This window comes from Haliotis rubra, unplaced genomic scaffold, assembly GCF_003918875.1.
Source record: "Haliotis rubra isolate DU_JTF1 unplaced genomic scaffold, ASM391887v1 Scf430, whole genome shotgun sequence".
NCBI lineage: Eukaryota > Metazoa > Mollusca > Gastropoda > Lepetellida > Haliotidae > Haliotis > Haliotis rubra.
In genome coordinates, this window is record NW_025767114.1 from 614,979 (window position 1) to 633,507 (window position 18,529).

Consider the following 18,529-nt stretch of genomic DNA (forward strand, 5'->3'; position numbering starts at 1 on the left):
ACCTGTTCACAGTTCACTTCCGGTGTGCTGGCCGAGCAGAAAGTTATCATCATGGGGGGAACCGGTAGCACGAGACGGTTAGTCGTTGAAGAACTTGATGGCGATGGTGTTGTCAAGGTATGATGATACAACAGACTATATTATAATGTATGCATTTTAATTTGTAGCTGCGCAGGACCTCATTGTCGAAAATTGAAGGTTTGTCATTGGGGCAGGTGCTATGACCTACGGAAGGTTTTTCCACACGAGAATTACCAGTACACAGAGATAAGGCATACACAGGTGTTGTATATTAACCCCAAACATTACAGTTCTACATTCGATCAACACTCGTTGTGGACAAAACTTCAGGCAAATGCATGCTCATTATGTTCAGATAACAACTGATAAACACGGTACTATCGGACACTCAAGAAACTTTTCTTGGTAATGGTTTGGATAACCGCAAAACATGTCACTAAATTAGATTTAAACATAACAGTCATCTGAACATCTACAATGTCTGTGATGACATGAGTAAACACTCTGAAATCATATATAATTCTACCAAAAACGAAATTGTAATTGTGGGAAAAGTAGCCGAGAGCCGCGATGCGGTCCTATACAGTCAAGACATGACCCTGCATCACGGCCGAGAACACCACCTTCATAAATCCTATTCAGATTCTAGTGGCCGATTACCCCTCGTATTTTCTTGAGATTTCTTAAATATATTTCCTGTGGGTTTTTGACTGAAAAGTCAATATCGATGAACTCCCAGATAATATCCCTATACATACACGTAACTGTCATATTTTGGTGATCATACATTTAGATATTAATGGGCCTGAAACCCGTTGAGTTCTTGTTTCAACGATAGCGAGCTGACATGTTGACATGTTGTGCGCATGCGCCAAATTTCTATAGTCCGTATCGGAGGACGTTCTTCATTAGCGGTAGGCAATACTCTCTCTCGCCTCCCGTTTCGCGCGCTCGTGATTTGGGTGAATCACACTTAATGTATATTATATTTATCTGCTTTTTGTCATAATTTACAGATTTTCCTTGCAGAGAGGATTCCATTCATATCTCTACAAAAAGATATGTCCATGGGATCTAGCAGATTTATTAATGTACAACGTAGTGCACAGAACACTTAACCCCCCTGGAAGCAGAGGTTTATTTTCTCTGAAGTTCTGAAAAATGAACGTTGAGCGAGAATTGCGTTAGTGATGCACTGCTTCTAGCTACGGCTATAACACAGATATGTAGAGTATTAAATTTCCTATCCGATGATGTAAAATTTTTCCTTATCCTGACTCATGCTCTTTTGCTTGTCTTCTTCTTCTTGCGAACATAGTGGAAACACTTGTATCTCCTTAATTGAAGCTCCCTTCAATGTAAAATCACTAATCAGTACTCACCACGAGTTGCTCCCCTTGATCCCTTTTGGCGGGAAAGGTGTCGCCACCTCCTACCTCGTGCTTCACTCTCTCCTTCTTCGCCCAGTGAGCAGGATGTGAGAGCGCCTGTGTCTCCTTACACAACATATCCTTTGATTTTCTTAGTTTTTACCTCCTATAGTGTACTATAGAGGTATAGCTAGTATCCTTCAGCAATTTGTATTGATTATTTATCGTATTTCTACTGTTTATTCACGTGTATTCGTGATTGTTCAGCTAGTATTACGTTGATGAAAATCTGTACTATTTGTAGATTACGTTTTTCTGCCTCAGATCCGCATGTAATATGCCCTAGTTGTTCTACGCCGTGTGCGTTTGATTCACGTTGCAGTTATTGCATTAATTTATCTAATTCTGCATTTAATAAATACTATCTTTGCGTCTTAAGACGTGCTGCAGATAGGTCACAATGCAAACAAGGGCTAAATATGGCTGATACTCCAGATACTCCATCTAGTCAGCTGCTGGCGATCGACCCCTACCGTCTGGTGTTCTGCTAGAGACCCCATCGAAGAGGGACGTGGGATGCAGTCCGTCACCTCTAAGAAGCGGCGGCCTCCCCAGACATCCCGTCATCGCAGATAAAAGTCAAGAGGGCCTCGACGTCAACTCAGACTTCGATTACCCCAGGGCAGCGTCGACATCCAAAGGGAAGTCTACGAAGACAGCGAGAACTTTCTCAGCCGAGATCGTTCCAGCCGAAGAAAGGGGCCTCTACGATGACCAACCGATTATCATCCCCGACATACGGCACAAGAAGCGGCCGGTGTCAGCGACAGTGACTTCAGCAGAGATCTTCATGCAGCCTGATGCCTCTACACCGATGTCAGGCGTTATTGCTGTGGACCCCATCATTAACACCGCAGAGAAGGCGCAGACAACATCGTCGCAGACCATCCCTGATGACCTGATGCAGCAAATTATGACGATGATGGAAGATCGATATAGACTGCAGAAGCAGCGAAGGCTCCAACGTAGACAGCACCCCAGAGGCACCCCCCGTCAACGTAGCAGCCAAGACGATGTCACCTTCGCGAAGGAAGGCACGGACCACCTCCACGAAGGACCTAGATGTACAGCCTTCGCGAAGGCCTTCGCGAAGGGGGGATAGATCTTCACCCTCGTCATCTTCATCCCTAGATGTGGACTCGGACCATCAGACATCACGAAAGCCTTCGCGAAGGTCTTATCGTAAATCCCCCGGACCGGACGCAGAGGAAGCTTCGCGAAGGCCAGCTGAATCCAGATCTTCATCATCTAGAAGGACATCGAGGGACTACACAAGAGCTTCGCGAAGCTATCAACGTTCTCCTCACAGGTCACCGAGAAGATCAACCCATAGACGTAGATCACCTAGACGATCTCCTCTTCGTTCATCACCGCGTAGATCACCTTACAGATCACCATACAGAGCTGCACAAGCATCGCCCGGACGTAGAGACAGAAGCCGCGCAGTCAGAACAGCACCAACCTCTCATCAATGATGATGGTATAGAGGATGATGAGGAGTTATTTTCTCCGATGCTGAGATCACGGTATTGGATGGTCAATAACCTAGATCTCTCATCACCATCTAAAATGGCAGTGTGGCGCCAGACATATCTGATGAAAGAAGAGCGATGCAGATGCTATCACACTACCACCGATCGACCCGATTTGCAGCAGTTCCACAGAATCTAGATGCAGCATTCCACAAAACTTACGAAAGTTCAGACACCACCAAACTTTCATGCCAAGAAGTTCTCCATAGCATAACATGGACCCCGCCGTCAAAGCTCAGGACATTGATGAGAGAACTATATAAGTTGATCAGCGGTGTCAAAAGTACAAGAATTACAAGATTGATGATGCAAGTTAGTCCAGATAGAAACCATGGCCGAGGCGGTATGTTTTTGGTTTAAATAGATCTAGAAGCGATCAATGAGACTCTTTATCACCAGATTTCCATTGTCACGACTTCAGAGGATGATAGAATGATTTATTCTGCCTTACTTATGCAAAGAAAGACCAGCAGTTCCTAACAGATCATCTTACATCTATTTCAGCAGCACTGACCTTAGCTGCGTCGTCAAGGCCTCCTAAGCTTCCTGTAACTGGGGTGAGAACTTTACAGCCCCACTGTATACAGCCCCGTGGTCTTCAACATCCATCTTTAATGGAGAGAAATAGACAAAGTTTCCAAGGAAGTCACTGCTGATTCCAGAGAAGTCCTGATGATTAAATCGATGGACACACTAGGCAGCGTCATCCGACAGACCTCTCAAAGATACTCAGGAAGATCTAAATTCACGGGCCTACAGAGAGCCTGAGACAGGAAAGATAGCCAGCTCTAGAGGGAAAAGATTCTTTTAGAGTAAGCCCATTCGGCAACTATAGAGGAGGTTCAGGAAGAGGCAGGACACCCAGAGGTTTCGCAACTATAAACGCTTGTGAAAGACGGGTTCAACTGACTGGAGTCTTCCACCCCCAGCGTTCCAGTACAACTCATCTCAAGTGGGTGGGCCTTGCCTCCAACTTTACTGGGAAAACTGGGGGAATATTACAAGACCCTTATGTCTCCAACATTCTTCGTCCACGGATTTCATTGACCTTTCAAAGGCCGCAAGCCTCCGCTGACAGTCAACCCTCAGGACGTGCAGGCACAACAACTACCGAAGTTAAAGAGAGGCTGTTACATGCAGCTCTTAATAAAGCAGGCCATAGAAATACTAGACCAGGACAACATAGAACCAGTTTCTACTCCCCAGTTTTCTTAGTTCCCAAGAAAAACTCAAGAGAAATACAGACTCATCTACAACATGAGCTTTTTCAGCAAGAACTATCTCACATAAACCACCAGTTCCATGATACATTTACCTCGGTTCGCGGCAGTTGATTAGCCCATGGACTACATGGGCAGTGTCGATCTACAGGGGCCTGCACATCCCGATACACGCCAAAGCCAGGAAATACCTACGGTTTACTTTAGGCGAACGCTTTACCAGTGGAAAGTGCTCCCCATTGGGAATATCATCAGCCCCTGGCTTTTCACGAGGATAGCGAAACCGATTATCACCTATCTTCATCATCAAGGGCTCGCGGTCGTTTTACCTCGACGACGGGATACAAGTAGATCAAGATCCACAGCATCTCAAACTACAGTTAAATTACATCATAAAGCTACTAACACAGCTAGGATGGTTAGTAAACTTACTCAAGTCGGACCTAGTACCGTCACAAGACCTACAGTTCCTAGGCATTTGATTTATCACAAATCTCAACCGTATCGTTGTACCAGAAGACCGTTGGATCAAGATCCAACAGACCATTCCACCAGCTCTACGCTCTCCGTTACCACTTCGACAATGGCAGAGCCTCCTAGGTCTCCTCACATCAGCCCATTTCATCAGCCCAGACATCAGCACCATTTCGGCCCTTTGGTCCTCGCTCAACAGCTGACAGTCCCTCGTAGGCGTTAAAATATTACAATCACAAAGTTAATATGTATTATATACATAATTTAGTTAGCTTATAACTCTGAGGAGTTCTAGAGCTATGTATATATATTCAGCTTAGGTCTTTCACCCCTAAGTATATATGGACATTATATTTAGTTGTACAGCGATTCTATCAGAGTCACTTATCTATATATAATTTATGTAATGGGGTTTTTTCAATATATATCCATGTAATACACAATTATGGCATTATAAAACCTATGGTTATATACAGGAAATATCCTAAGTCTATGCTTCATGAAGTTCCCATACCAGTTATTACAGTTATATACAAAATCACTAATTATAAATCAAAGTATTCTGTTACTCCCTCCTCCGTTCATTAAGTTCTACAAGCAAAAGAGCATGAGTCAGGATAAGGAAAATATGTAATTTTTAGAGTAAAATTGATATTTTATACTTATCCTGACTCATGAGGTCAACCCTCCCATCCTCCCCACATAACACTTTGGATTTCCTGTAAATTCAAGTGTTGGGCTCGCAAAATCAGGAGAGAGTGAAGCACGAGGTAGGAGGTGGCGACACCTTTCCCGCCAAAAGGGATCAAGGGGAGCAACTCGTGGTGAGTACTGATTAGTGATTTTACATTGAAGGGAGCTTCAATTAAGGAGATACAAGTGTTTCCACTATGTTCGCAAGAAGAAGAAGACAAGCAAAAGAGCATGAGTCAGGATAAGTATAAAATATCAATTTTACTCTAAAAATTACATTTTGGAGCACAAATACACAGGCGATTTGGAAAGTAGACTTTGTTAAAGGTTGTCCGCAATTTTATTATACGTTGAAAAGCAGTAAATGTCTCCGTTTACAACGTGATGATTTCTTTATTTAGAATCTTTAATGAAACTTTGTGCGAATAAAATACTGCGTGATATCTGAACGACATAATATATGAAATTGATTTGTATGCTTATGTATAACTTTCTACGTTCAATGTGAAAAATGGCTTGACGAAAGTTGATTTTCTCTCTGGCGTCAGCGACAACAGAGAGGACACCTTACGCGTCTGACTTGGCGCATACGCACACACACACACAAACATATACACGATGAGCCAATCTGTTTCAATACAAAAATCCACATTGTAACCGGATACGTTTTGGTAGTATCACAAATTATAATGAATTAGGAAATCGCTCATGAGAAAGGAGGTAATAGCTAAATGGATGGTGCTATCTACCTAGAAATTAGTTCTTAGATTCCCAAACTCTCCTGATTTTAGAGATGTATTTTGACTAACGTTTCATCATTATTAACAGAGATCGAGCCTTCTTTTCAAATGTAATGAAATTACTGAAAATACGACACCAATTAAAACAAAACGAGTATATCGTTAAACGTTTGTGACAAACGTACACCTAGTGAATCATTAAACGCCTTTGTCAATAAATAGATATAATACAAATTTCATAACCAGGATAATTCCTAACAAATATGTGTGTATATACATTTAAAAATATATTAATAACTTTCCTAAAGTGAAACATTCTGTTGTACTAATATATCCTCTAAAGTATTTTTCTTTGAGAACATACAGATCTTATCAAATCTATAAAAAATCTATGGAAAGAATCTCAGATTCTGTACCATTGGATAGCATATTGGAAGAACCATTCGATCCATGTAACCTCAGAACTTTATACATGGAGGGAAAAGTATGCAGATTAATCTATGCTGCAGTGTAGAGGATATTGCCTTAAAGGAAAACATAGTCAATAACAATGGCAAAATGATATTTATACAGAAATATCGAAATATAATTGGATGGAAAACTATTTACCATTAAGAACAACGTATATAAGACAAAGTTAAGATAATTCCAACACCATACTGTTCATAGAATGCTGAAACAGATAAAACATGTTCCAATATAAAATTGTAGCATATTCTCTGTATTCTTTCTGCAATGCTGAAACTGAAAATGTCATTCATTTGTTATTTGAATGTACACAGGTAAAACTATTGAGCCACAGCCTTATAAAATAGATAGAAAATAAATCCGTACTAAACTAAATGTAGAATAGAATCACCTCATTTTTGGATTTAAAGAAAAAATGTAATGACGCCTGAATTTGATATACCTTGCAACAAACATTACGCTCATACACAAAAATTATCTCCATAATACTATCGAAGCTAAAACACACCTCCTGAAATCTATATCATTCAGAGAAAATATATCTCATACACAGTCTGTGAATAGGACAAATTTGTGACCTTGTTTTTACATAACCAGACTATATTGTACAGCTATGTCTACTCCCGCGACATGTTTAACAATAATTTACAATAGATTAACTTTTAAACATTCATATTGTCCAGCTTAAATGTAATTTATGACTGTAATAACTAATAACATTCTAATCTTAAACTAAAGTCTGCTTGGATCTTTATTAACAACACAGAAACAAAATTTGGAGAATACTTGAAATTCTCGGCCAGGCGCTTGAACTGGAAAAATCGTGGTCCCGAGAGTGAAAGTGACAAGATCGTGTAAGCCCCCTTATGTCCTGTGCACTACGTTGTACAATAATAAATCTGCTAGGATCCCATGGACATATCTTTTTGTAGATATATGAATGGAATCTCTGCAAGGAAAATCTGTAAATTATGACAAAAAGCAGATAAATATAATATACATTAAGTGTGATTCACCCAAATCACGAAGGCTAAACGGAGGGCGAAAGAGAGAGTATTGCCTACCGCTTATGAAGAACGCCCTCCGATACATGACTATAGAAATTTACGCGATAAAGCTAACAACATGTCAACATGTCAGCTCCGCTATCGCTTGAAACAAGAACTCAACGGGTTTCAGGCCCATTAATATCTAAATGTATGATCAAAGCAAAATATGACAGTTACGCAGTATGTATAGGGATATTATCTGGGAGTTCATCGATATTGACTTTTCAGTCAAAAACCCACAGGAAATATATTTAAGAAATCTCAAGAAAATACGAGGGGTAATCGGCCACTAGAATCTGAATAGGATTTATGAAGGTGGTGTTCTCGGCCGTGATGCAGGGTCATGTCTTGACTGTATAGGACCGCATCGCGGCTCTCGGCTATGGGAAAAGTTGACAGATGATGCAATTGATAAATATTGCCTCAGCTATACTGATGGGTTTTTTTAGGTTTGGTTTTTTTTCTGAGGGGGGGTCTGCTGTTCACCATCTCAAAGATGGTGTTGATTTAATAACTGACAAATCTCAAATTGCAAATAAAATTGGAATAACTCTTGCCAAAAATTCATCATCATCAAATTATGTCCCCGGGTTTCAAAGATATCGGAAACAACAGGAAAAGACAACAAAAACATTTTGATTCCAATAACGGTGAAGATTACAATGAAGAACTGATGGTTACCCGTGAAAATGAGGGTTACAGTTTGTCTTTCGCAGCCCATACCTATGATAAGTTGCTCAGGCTTGCCAATTGGGCTGAGGTATATCATATCCCAACTGCATACATCGATGTTCATCATGTTAGTCAGTCACTTCATTGGCAAGACCATTGTGGTGAAAAAAGATTAATTCATTAAAAATTGGGGAGCAGGTGTTTTACCTCATTACTCAATATTTCAAACATTTGCAAAAAAAACCCAATAATATCAGGATTATATAACATCTGACTGTATAGAAAGTTTAAGACACTCATTTTGCATGTCTTTTCCAATCATTTTCTTTCATTTACAAAGAAGTTGCACCTTATGTACATAGCCAAAGGTTGTTCAGGTTATATATAAGCCATAGAAGATGGGAAACAGATTGAGTGTCAAGTCATCTGAAGTGCAGGAATTCACAATGTAGAAGTCCAGTTGTGTGAAGTTGTGAATCCTGTATCATTTGTGTTTTGTCTGTCTTTACTTAAAGAGATAAATTACCTTTTATCATTTCATACATGCCTTAATCATTGTAAATAAATTAATAACTTAAAAATAACATGAAATTTTGACAGTAGTAAACATGGTAATATATCATCAAATGTAATAATTTGTTCTCTCATTTTCTTGTAAAATATATTTGTTATTTGAATGTACAGGTAAAACTATTGAGCCACAGCCTTATAAAATAGATAGAAAATAAACCGTACTAAACTAAATGTAGAATAGAATCACCTCATTTTTGGATTTAAAGAAAAAATGTAATGACGCCTGAATTTGATATACCTTGCAACAAACATTACGCCTACACAAAAATTATCTCCATAATACTACCGAAGCTAAAACACACCTCCTGAAATCTATATCATTCAGAAAAATATATCTCATACACAGTCTGTGAATAGGACAAATTTGTGACCTTGTTTTACATAAACCAGACTATATTGTACAGCCATGTCTACCCCCATGTTTAACAATAATTTACAATAATAGATTAACTTTAAAACATTCATATTGTCCAGCTTAAATGTAATTTATGACTGTAATAACTAATAACATTCTAATCTTAAACTAAAGTCTCGCTTGGATCTTTATTAACAACACAGAAACTAAAAATTTGGAGAATACTTGAAATTCTCGCCAGGCGCTGAACTGGAAAAATCGTAGTCCCGAGAGTGAAAGTGACAAGATCGTGCCCTTAAGTGTCCTGTGCACTACGTTGTACAATAATAAATCTGCTAGATCCCATGGACATATCTTTTTGTAGAGATATGAATGGAATCCTCTGCAAGGAAAAATCTGTAAATTATGACAAAAGCAGATAAATATAATATACATTAAGTGTGATTCACCCAAATCACGAGCTGCATAAACGAGAGGTTAGTAGAGAGAGTATTGCCTACCGCTAATGAAGAACGCCCTCCGATACAGACTATAGAATTTTACGATGCGCAACATGTCAACATGTCAGCTCGCTATCGTTGAAGCCACTAGAATCTGAATAGGATTTATGAAGGTGGTGTTCTCGGCAGTGATGCAGGGTCATGTCTTGACTGTATAGGACCGCATCGCGGCTCTCGGCTATGGGAAAAGTTGACAGATGATGCAATTGATAAATATTGCCTCAGCTATACTGATGGGTTTTTTTAAGTTTGGTTTTTTTTCTGAGGGGGGGTCTGCTGTTCACCATCTCAAAGATGGTGTTGATTTAATAACTGACAAATCTCAAATTGCAAATAAAATTGGAATAACTCTTGCCAAAAATTCATCATCATCAAATTATGTCCCCGGGTTTCAAAGATATCGGAAACAACAGGAAAAGACAACAAAAACATTTTGATTCCAATAACGGTGAAGATTACAATGAAGAACTGATGGTTACCCGTGAAAATGAGGGTTACAGTTTGTCTTTCGCAGCCCAATCCATGATACCTATGATAAGTTGCTCAGGCTTGCCAATTTGGCTGAGGTATATCATATCCCAACTGCATACATTGATGTTCATCATGTTAGTCAGTCACTTCATTGGCAAGACCATTGTGGTGAAAAAAGATTAATTCATTAGAAATTGGGGAGCAGGTGTTTTACCTCATTACTCAATATTTCAAACATTTGCAAAAAAAACCCAATAATATCATGATTATATAACATCTGACTGTATAGAAAGTTTAAGACACTCATTTTTACATGTCTTTCGAATCATTTTCTTTCATTTACAATGAAGTTGCACCTTATGTACATAGCCAAAGGTTGTTCAGGTTATATAAGCCATAGAAGATGGGAAACAGATTGAGTGTCAAGTCATCTGAAGTGCAGGAATTCACAATGTAGAAGTCCAGTTGTGTTTTGTCTGTCTTTAGCAAAGAGATAAATTACCTTTATCATTTCATACATGCCTTAATCATTGTGAAATAAATTAATAACTTAAAAAATAACATCATGAAATTTTGGCAGTAAGTAAACATGGTAATATATCATCAAAATGTAATAATCTGTTCTCTCATTTTTCTTGTAAAATATATTTATGTTTTGGCACAATATTACCATGATTACTAATCATGACCCATCAAATACCAGTGATGATGTCTCCAGTACTGATGTATAAAACCCCTACTATGACAACATACAGTGATATCTGTAGCAGTGTGTTCAACATGTTAGACTAGATCATATAGATTGTCATTGATTTTTCTTCAGATATCAGAATCTGTTGTACGAAGATTGAAAGGAGAATCAGAGCCAGAGGGAGCTTCAAGCAGCCAATCTAGTAAGAGACTTGACATCTTTACAAGCTAATGCCATGAACACTATGTGCAAGTATTAATATGGTAACTTAGCACCAACAACAAACCATTTATCGTTTATATTTTTGTGGTTTTATTTATTAGTGGTTGTCATAACATGTTCAATATCCTGTGCCAGATGAGCATACTTGACTGTAAGTGATTTACATGAACCATAAGCTTCCTATGAATGATTCCAGATTGATTCAATAAAGTACAACAATCATACACCATGAGGATTCAAGGGCAGAATATTGTCCATTATCTTAGACACTGACTAATGAGACTTGGATGATCTAGTAGTAAGTCACCTGGCTGGTGTATGTCAATGTCATGGTTGCTGCTCATGATTTCAACCACTGGATTGTGCCAAGAATTGATTACGTCCATGCTGCTGTCATATTGCTTGAAGACTGAAGTTTTAGAAAACACTCACTATATTAACAGTATTGTTAATATGGAACCGAGTCTCAGTAAACTGGGGCCTGACTTGAGCATGGTCATTGTAGGTCAGTGTATTTAGGTCATAATCTGTTGCTATTTTGATCTAGGCCTGTGGAAATGATTTTGAGGTACAGTCAACAGAAAGTTGAATGCATAACTTTAACTTCACATAACACAAACCGTTCATAAAATTCTACATGAAACAAGGTCTTGGTTAATGTTTGTTGATCATATTCTCAACCTCTGATTAAATAAATTACTTTTAATGATTTTCACTGTCAAACAATGTTTTTTTTTTTCTTTCTTTTTTCAGAGAGTGCACCACGTCCAGAGGTATGTCATTCATACATATTTGTACAATGCAGTGTGTTCTGCATGGGTTCAAGGCTACGCTATGTACCCACAAGCTCATACTAAACAAGATATTAATTCCTACATTGTTACTATATGTAAAGCCCATTTCTGGTGACCCTCACCTCAGATATTGCAAGAATATAGTGCTAAAAATAGTTAAAGCCAACTCATTGCAAGAATTTAAGTAAACCAACTCAAGTAAGATAAGAAGTTGTTTAAATCAAGACTAGTGGTTGAATGAAAATGTTATACTCCTCACAGAAAGGTTGCTAAAGAAATGATTTGATAATGCAGGAGTAAACTGAAATTTATGCAAGGAGATAACCAAATCTGGCATAAATGTTCACTGAACTAGATAGAGGAGAAGAGTGCCAAACAACAATATAATGACTAATGCTTTGAGAGACCCAACTTTCACTTCAACTTTGACCAGGATTAGGAGTCATAACATACTAGTCATGGTTCATAGTTCACCATTGTTAACAACTCTTTTTTTTTTAAAGCTTGACATTTGTTAATTTGGATTCAGATTCAGTTTACAGATTTCATAAGAGGACTATTGCTTGTCATGTTTGTTGGTGATACTGATGCAGATCTTATTTTCAAAATAATTTTTAATTGCCCAATTAACTGTTGTCTTTAGGAAAACTATCCCTTTTAAATAAGAGAAAAAATATGGGATCAATGACTGTTTGCAAAATCTGTTTTAATAAATACTGCTGAAAATTTTCTATCGTATGGTTGGTTATTATGGTTGTGTTATAAATCTGATGGGGGTGAAACGATACACCAATGCACTGGTACATCGTGAGTTTTCTGGTCCAGACTAGATTATTTACAGACCGCCACCATATGGCTGGAATATTGCTGAGTACAGCGTTAAACAACAACAAACGATAATATGTTGTCCTTGCTGTATCATATCACTCTAACTCCTATAGTGAAGTGTTTTCTGGGCTGATGATGGTGTCCTCTGTGTTGCAGCGGGTGTACATGCCGCCTCCTCCACCTCCTCAGTTTGGCCAAGCCAGGATAGACTCCAAAAAAGCAGTTCAGGAAGTAGAGAACTTCTACCAGCAGAAGCTTAGACAGCTAGAGGAAAGAGTAAGTCATACATTGTGGACAATTTAGGGCAATTTTGGCTCAGTCAGCTTAGGTGCTGCAATTTGGTGTACAGAGTTGCTTCCCTTGGGTCTGCTTGACACCAATGATTGTGCAGGGGTGGAAATAACTTTAAAATTGCTAGTGTACTCCGGTACAGTGGCACATGTAAAATCACTTGCCCTAATAATTTTTCCACTATACCGTCCGTTTTCTTGTTGATCGAAGTCAACTGGACACCGGTACAGCGTGATATACAAATTTGCTTGCCCGACAGAAAAAAGCACTGGACTTGGACGTCGGGCAATGGGTTATTTCCACCCCTGATTGTGGGTTGAAAATCAGTTTCCATTGTGTTTCTATGTTGTTCAGTACCATACCGATGTGGTAAACTGCCAGTGTCTGCAACACTTTCCTCCCACCCTATGCTGACATGCTGCATTAGGCCCAACCCCATATAATGCAAATATCGTAAGTCTCAAGCTTTTTAACATCCAGGGTGGGGTTAGAATGGTTAAACTTAAAGCGTTCTCATTACGAGCTAAGATAGTCGTCCCCACAGTGCCATACATTAACAGTAACTGGTGTTACTTGATATTTATCTTAGCTAAAAGAGAGCTTCCCTCACTATCTAGGCTAAGAGTCTAGGTCCAGGGCTCTGTTCCACAAAGCAATCGTAGTGCTAAGATGATCATAAGTCCCATACTTTAACATAGACTTATGACAGTCGTAGCGTTATGATCTCTGTGAAACAGGGCCCAGTCCAGTTACTTGAATTTAGTTATCATTCATTCAGTCCAGGATACATGTAATGGCACACGTGAAACTCGGGCTTCATCTAAAAGGCTCTTACATTATGATTCCAGCATTCTGAATTATAACACTCTGAATCTCATTCAAACATAAATTATGGTTAAATTTCAAGTCAAACAGATCAACATTTCTCTGAATTTACTTGATCATTATTTTATTTTTCTTCAGAATGCAACACTACAGAAAATAACAAATGAGCAGTTTGCCAAGGCAGTCCAAGAGGTTGAACAGAAGTTTTTGTAAGTCATCTGAAAATTTTTTTGACTTTTATCCTTAAACAATATGTGGGTGGGTGGGGAAGCCTAGTGGTTAAAGCATTAGCTGATCACACCTAAGACCGTGTTTGATTCCCCACATGGGTACAATGTGTGAAGCCCATTTCTGTTGTCCCCACCGTGATATTGCTGGAATATTGCCAAAAGCTGAGTAGAACTACACTCACTCACTCACTCACACACGCACACACACACACACACACACACATAATTTACAGAGCAGGCCTTGTATGCAAGCCAATAAATTATTGTTAGAGGAGAACTTTGCAACAGAGATGTCTCTGAAATTATCTGGCTGTATGTGTATAAATGTCAGTGAAGTCACTAAGGATATTGCTGTATTATGACTTGTTTCCTTGAGTTGCTCATTTGTCATATAATGCCGCCATAGTTCAGTGGGAAGGGCATCCGACTGGAAAGCGGAAGTGAATGGCTTATCACCCAGGCCATGTGAGACCAAAAGCCATTAAAAAAAATATTTCCTGGTACCCTACCGGGCCCTCAGCCATCAGGGGATGAAACAGGTTGAAACAAGGATGGTTAGCTTGGGAACATGGTTGGCCCAGTTGTGTAAGGTGCCATGTTTTGCTGCACAGGGTTGAATCCCAGGTTTGAATCCCAGATCACTCCGATTATGTTACTTGGTTTGTAAGCAACATACTCATGGATTCCAATAAAGTGGAGTGACAGTGGGGTAGTCTACTGATTAAAGCGTTCGCTGATCATGCCAATGGCCTGGGTTTGATTCCCCACATGGGTACAATATTGTTGAAATATTGCTACAAGCAGTGTAAAACTCAAGTCACTCGTTCTAATGAAGTAGTAAATGTATGACATCCACATCCCTTTATTTTCTGACCGCCTCTGTGGTGTAGTGGTTAGAGCATCCGCCCGGAGAGCGGAAGGTCGCAGGTTCGATCCCTGACCGCGTCATACTTAAAGACGTTAAAATATGGTACTTGTTGGTCCCTGTCTGGCATTCGGCATTAACGGGTACAACAAGGACTGGTAAAATGTGTCTGAGTGGGGTATTCATGCTTCACTGCGGCATGGTATCTCAGTGGGCTAGCACTATAAAACCAGTTTAAGTCTGGGCTAGTACAAGCAGCCGCACATACACATAGTGACATACACACGCATGCACGTCATCATATGGGCGAAATATTCTCAAGCACGACGTTAAACAATTTCTCCTCACCTCACCTCACCTCACCCTTTATTTTCTGATGTGGCTAGAATACAGTGTTGAACTATGCGTCCCCTTCTCTGCTCACTCACCTGCTCTAAGTCAGTAAAATATATCCGAGTCAGACACCCATTATAAACTGTGTCATCATATCTCAGTGATAAGGCACTATCAAACTGACCACTATATAAAGTACACTTGCACCCACACACATATGCATGCATGTCACGTTGTGCTGAAATAATCTTCAAGTAAACCCCAATTAACATCATCTCCCCTCAATTTGTCTATTAAAATACCATTGCAATGATTATTCTCTTGTCATTGTTGTGATGTTTCTCTTGTTGCAGGAAACAGACCGGTTCCCCTGTGTGTCAGGATCTGCAGAGTCGAGTATACAACTGTTACGTGGACAACCCTAAATATACACTCAGATGTTCAGCTGACGTCAGAGCATTTTCATTATGTGTAGAGAAAGCTAGACAGGTAGGCAATGATAGATGGGCTATACATTATGCTTCTACTGCCTTATGAATAGCTTGATAAATCAACCACGACCTGGGTACCTGTCAGGCAATATGTAGTGTGATTTGTTATCACTGGCTCAATTCCCATGGTTATATATCCTGTGCAGTGATGGAAACTGAAAAACATGAAGGAAAGCTATCCTAATCATTACAGACTTATGGTCTAAATAAAAAACATAATTTTAAAAAAGCACCCGTGAAGATCTGTGTTATAATTGATCTTCAGCGACCCATGCTTGTGGTAAGAGGCGACTAACAGGATCGGGTATTCATGCTCGCTGACTTGGTTGACGTGTGTCATCATAGCCCAGTTGCGAAGATCGATGCTGATGCTGTTGATCACTGGATTGTCTGGTCCAGACTCGATTATTTACAGACTGCCATCATATAGCTGGAATATTGCTGAGTGAGGCGCTACAACAACCAATAAAAAAAACTGTAGCATTAAATGTGTTGACCCTCCGGTGTGGTGTACACTACTACTTGCAGCAAGTCAGTACACTGTTCCTCTCACACTGATGGCTGTTTGTTAGCCCTGTGGTTGGAGCATGCTACAGTAGGTGAAGACAATTTTGATTCCCAACATGAGCACAATGTATGAGGATCGTCATTGGTTTTATCTTGCTGTGGTATGACTGCAGTGTTGTGTCAGCCCACAGTGCTGATATCGATGGTTCAAACACTTCATCAGAGACATCGAAGATGATACTTGTGACCCAGCACCCGTCATTAGAGTGATGAAGCAAACACTATGGGGCTGAGCGTCAATATATTGCTTCTGAATGTAGTGTCCATGTGAGACTGTGACATGGTAACTCAGTGGGCTTGAACTGTAAAGGGTTGGTGGGGTAGCCTAGTGGTTAAAGCGTTCACTCGTCACGCCAAAGACCTGGGTTCGATTCCCCACATGGGTACAAGTGGAAGCTGCAGTGGCTGAGCGGGTTAGACTTTGTGTGCTGGCAACTAGGTGCCTGACTCTGAGTGTGTGGGATGGAATCCCGGATGGGACTCAACCCTACAAAAGTACTAGAATCTGTACTTTACTGAGAAAGTGTAATCACAAATATAACATATATTACAATGTATGAAGCCTATTTCTGGTGTCCCTTGCCATGATATTGTTGGATTATTGTTCAAAGTGGAGTAAAACTAAACTCACTCACTGGAACTTTAAAGCCATCCTAAGTTCATACTACATACAGTTGTACCAGCAGCCACTCAAACACATGAATTCGTGCCATTATGTCAGTTAAACATCTTTAATGCAATATTAAAACCCAGTCTCATCTCGACTCACTCTTTTTTTCTGTTTTAATTTGAAACTTTGTATTTTTCTCTTTTCAGAATGCCTTAGCAAGGAAGGGCTGATGCAGCAATCATGAGTGCTTATTTGTTAAGACCAGTGTGTGTGCTTTGTAAAAGCCTAGATGTCCGAGGTCCTACTATTTTCGATTTCACATTGAGAACACTACGCTGATGGTTCATCCATTAACAAACACACTGCTTCAAGTGTGTACAAGAGGACCTGGGATCTTTGAATACAAGGATGTTATGTATCACAGAAGAAATTGTGCCTGGTACATTAAAAAGTACTCTGAATGTAGTGATATCTGATACTTGTAAATATTTGTTATTCATCATAAAAGGTTTGTGCCATTATATCAAATACATGGGAATCTAGTCTTTTGTTGTTTCTCATCACAACTTCGTCCCTTGAAGATTCTAAGTTACAATTGGGGGCGGTGGGGTAGCCTAGTGGTTAAGGCGTTCGCTCGTCACGCCGAAGACCCGGGTTCGATTCCCCACATGGGTACAATGTGTTAAGCCCATTTCTGGTGTCCCCCGCCGTGATATTGCTGGAATATTGCTAAAAGCGGCGTAAAACCAAACTCACTCACTCACTCTAAGTTACAATTGGAACATGCTGGTGTGGCCTACTGGATCAGCTGGTAGTGGTGTGCCATGATAATTAATGGATCTTTGCTCATCATGTAAATCATCAGATTGTCTGGAACACAGCAGAAATTATGCTAAAACTAAAGTGAACAGACATCACTAGATCCTTCAAACTGTACAGGTAGCAATCGGAGAAACTCAGAATAATCCAGGTCGACTGTATCTAATACTTGTAAGACCATGCAGGGAATCCATGGCAGGATAACTCTTCAGGCTTGTCTTTAAGATCCAGCAAATTGATATTTAGATGTTCCAGTATGGCAGACTGTTTGTACCATTGCTCAATGACATGTATTCAGCTTGCAGGCTGCCTTTTCCAGGGATATTCCAAGTCAGAACTGTTCCCAGATCAAGAGGTGACTTCATGGAAAAGCTGGTCAGGCCCTTCGGTTTTGTTTATTGCTTGCCAACATTACCTGATTTCATGGAGCCTTGTCAAAATATATCTCTGGAGATTCTGGGGTAGATTATTTATTCACAGGCTGTGGTTATTTGCTTCCTGAAACTGTGGAAATCTAGACTTGCATGGGCTTTCTTGGATATATTTGTTTCAGGATCTGTATGACAGACTAACAGGATGTGTGCCATGTGGTTTAGCACTGTCCTCCATGAAGACTGTTTTAGAGGTCAGATAATGATCATAGATATGTGGTACACCAATAAGTGATGTATCATTGTCCATTCAGATTCTGTCTGAAGGTCGCAGGGTCAAGTTTACAATCACGTGAGAGGCACCCACAGACCATTCATTAACCAAAGACATTCC

General features: G+C 39.7%; 1 protein-coding gene and 1 long non-coding RNA gene across 2 annotated transcripts in view; one reads left to right on the top strand and one right to left on the bottom strand.

Annotated features, from left to right (window-relative positions):
- Positions 1 to 17,483, top strand: LOC124289037 (MICOS complex subunit MIC19-like). The gene is made up of 7 exons (XM_046725632.1): positions 1 to 117; positions 11,022 to 11,091; positions 11,865 to 11,884; positions 12,890 to 13,009; positions 13,988 to 14,058; positions 15,631 to 15,766; positions 17,152 to 17,483. The coding sequence occupies exons 1-7, from the start codon at positions 52 to 54 to the stop codon at positions 17,173 to 17,175; spliced, it is 507 nt and encodes a 168-aa protein (XP_046581588.1). The 5' UTR covers positions 1 to 51; the 3' UTR covers positions 17,176 to 17,483.
- Positions 16,902 to 18,529, bottom strand: part of LOC124289038 — an 18,930-nt gene continuing 17,302 nt past the window's right edge. Inside the window, exon 3 of the long non-coding RNA XR_006901572.1 lies at positions 16,902 to 16,913. This is a non-coding gene — a long non-coding RNA (uncharacterized LOC124289038). The remainder of the gene's footprint in view (positions 16,914 to 18,529) is intronic.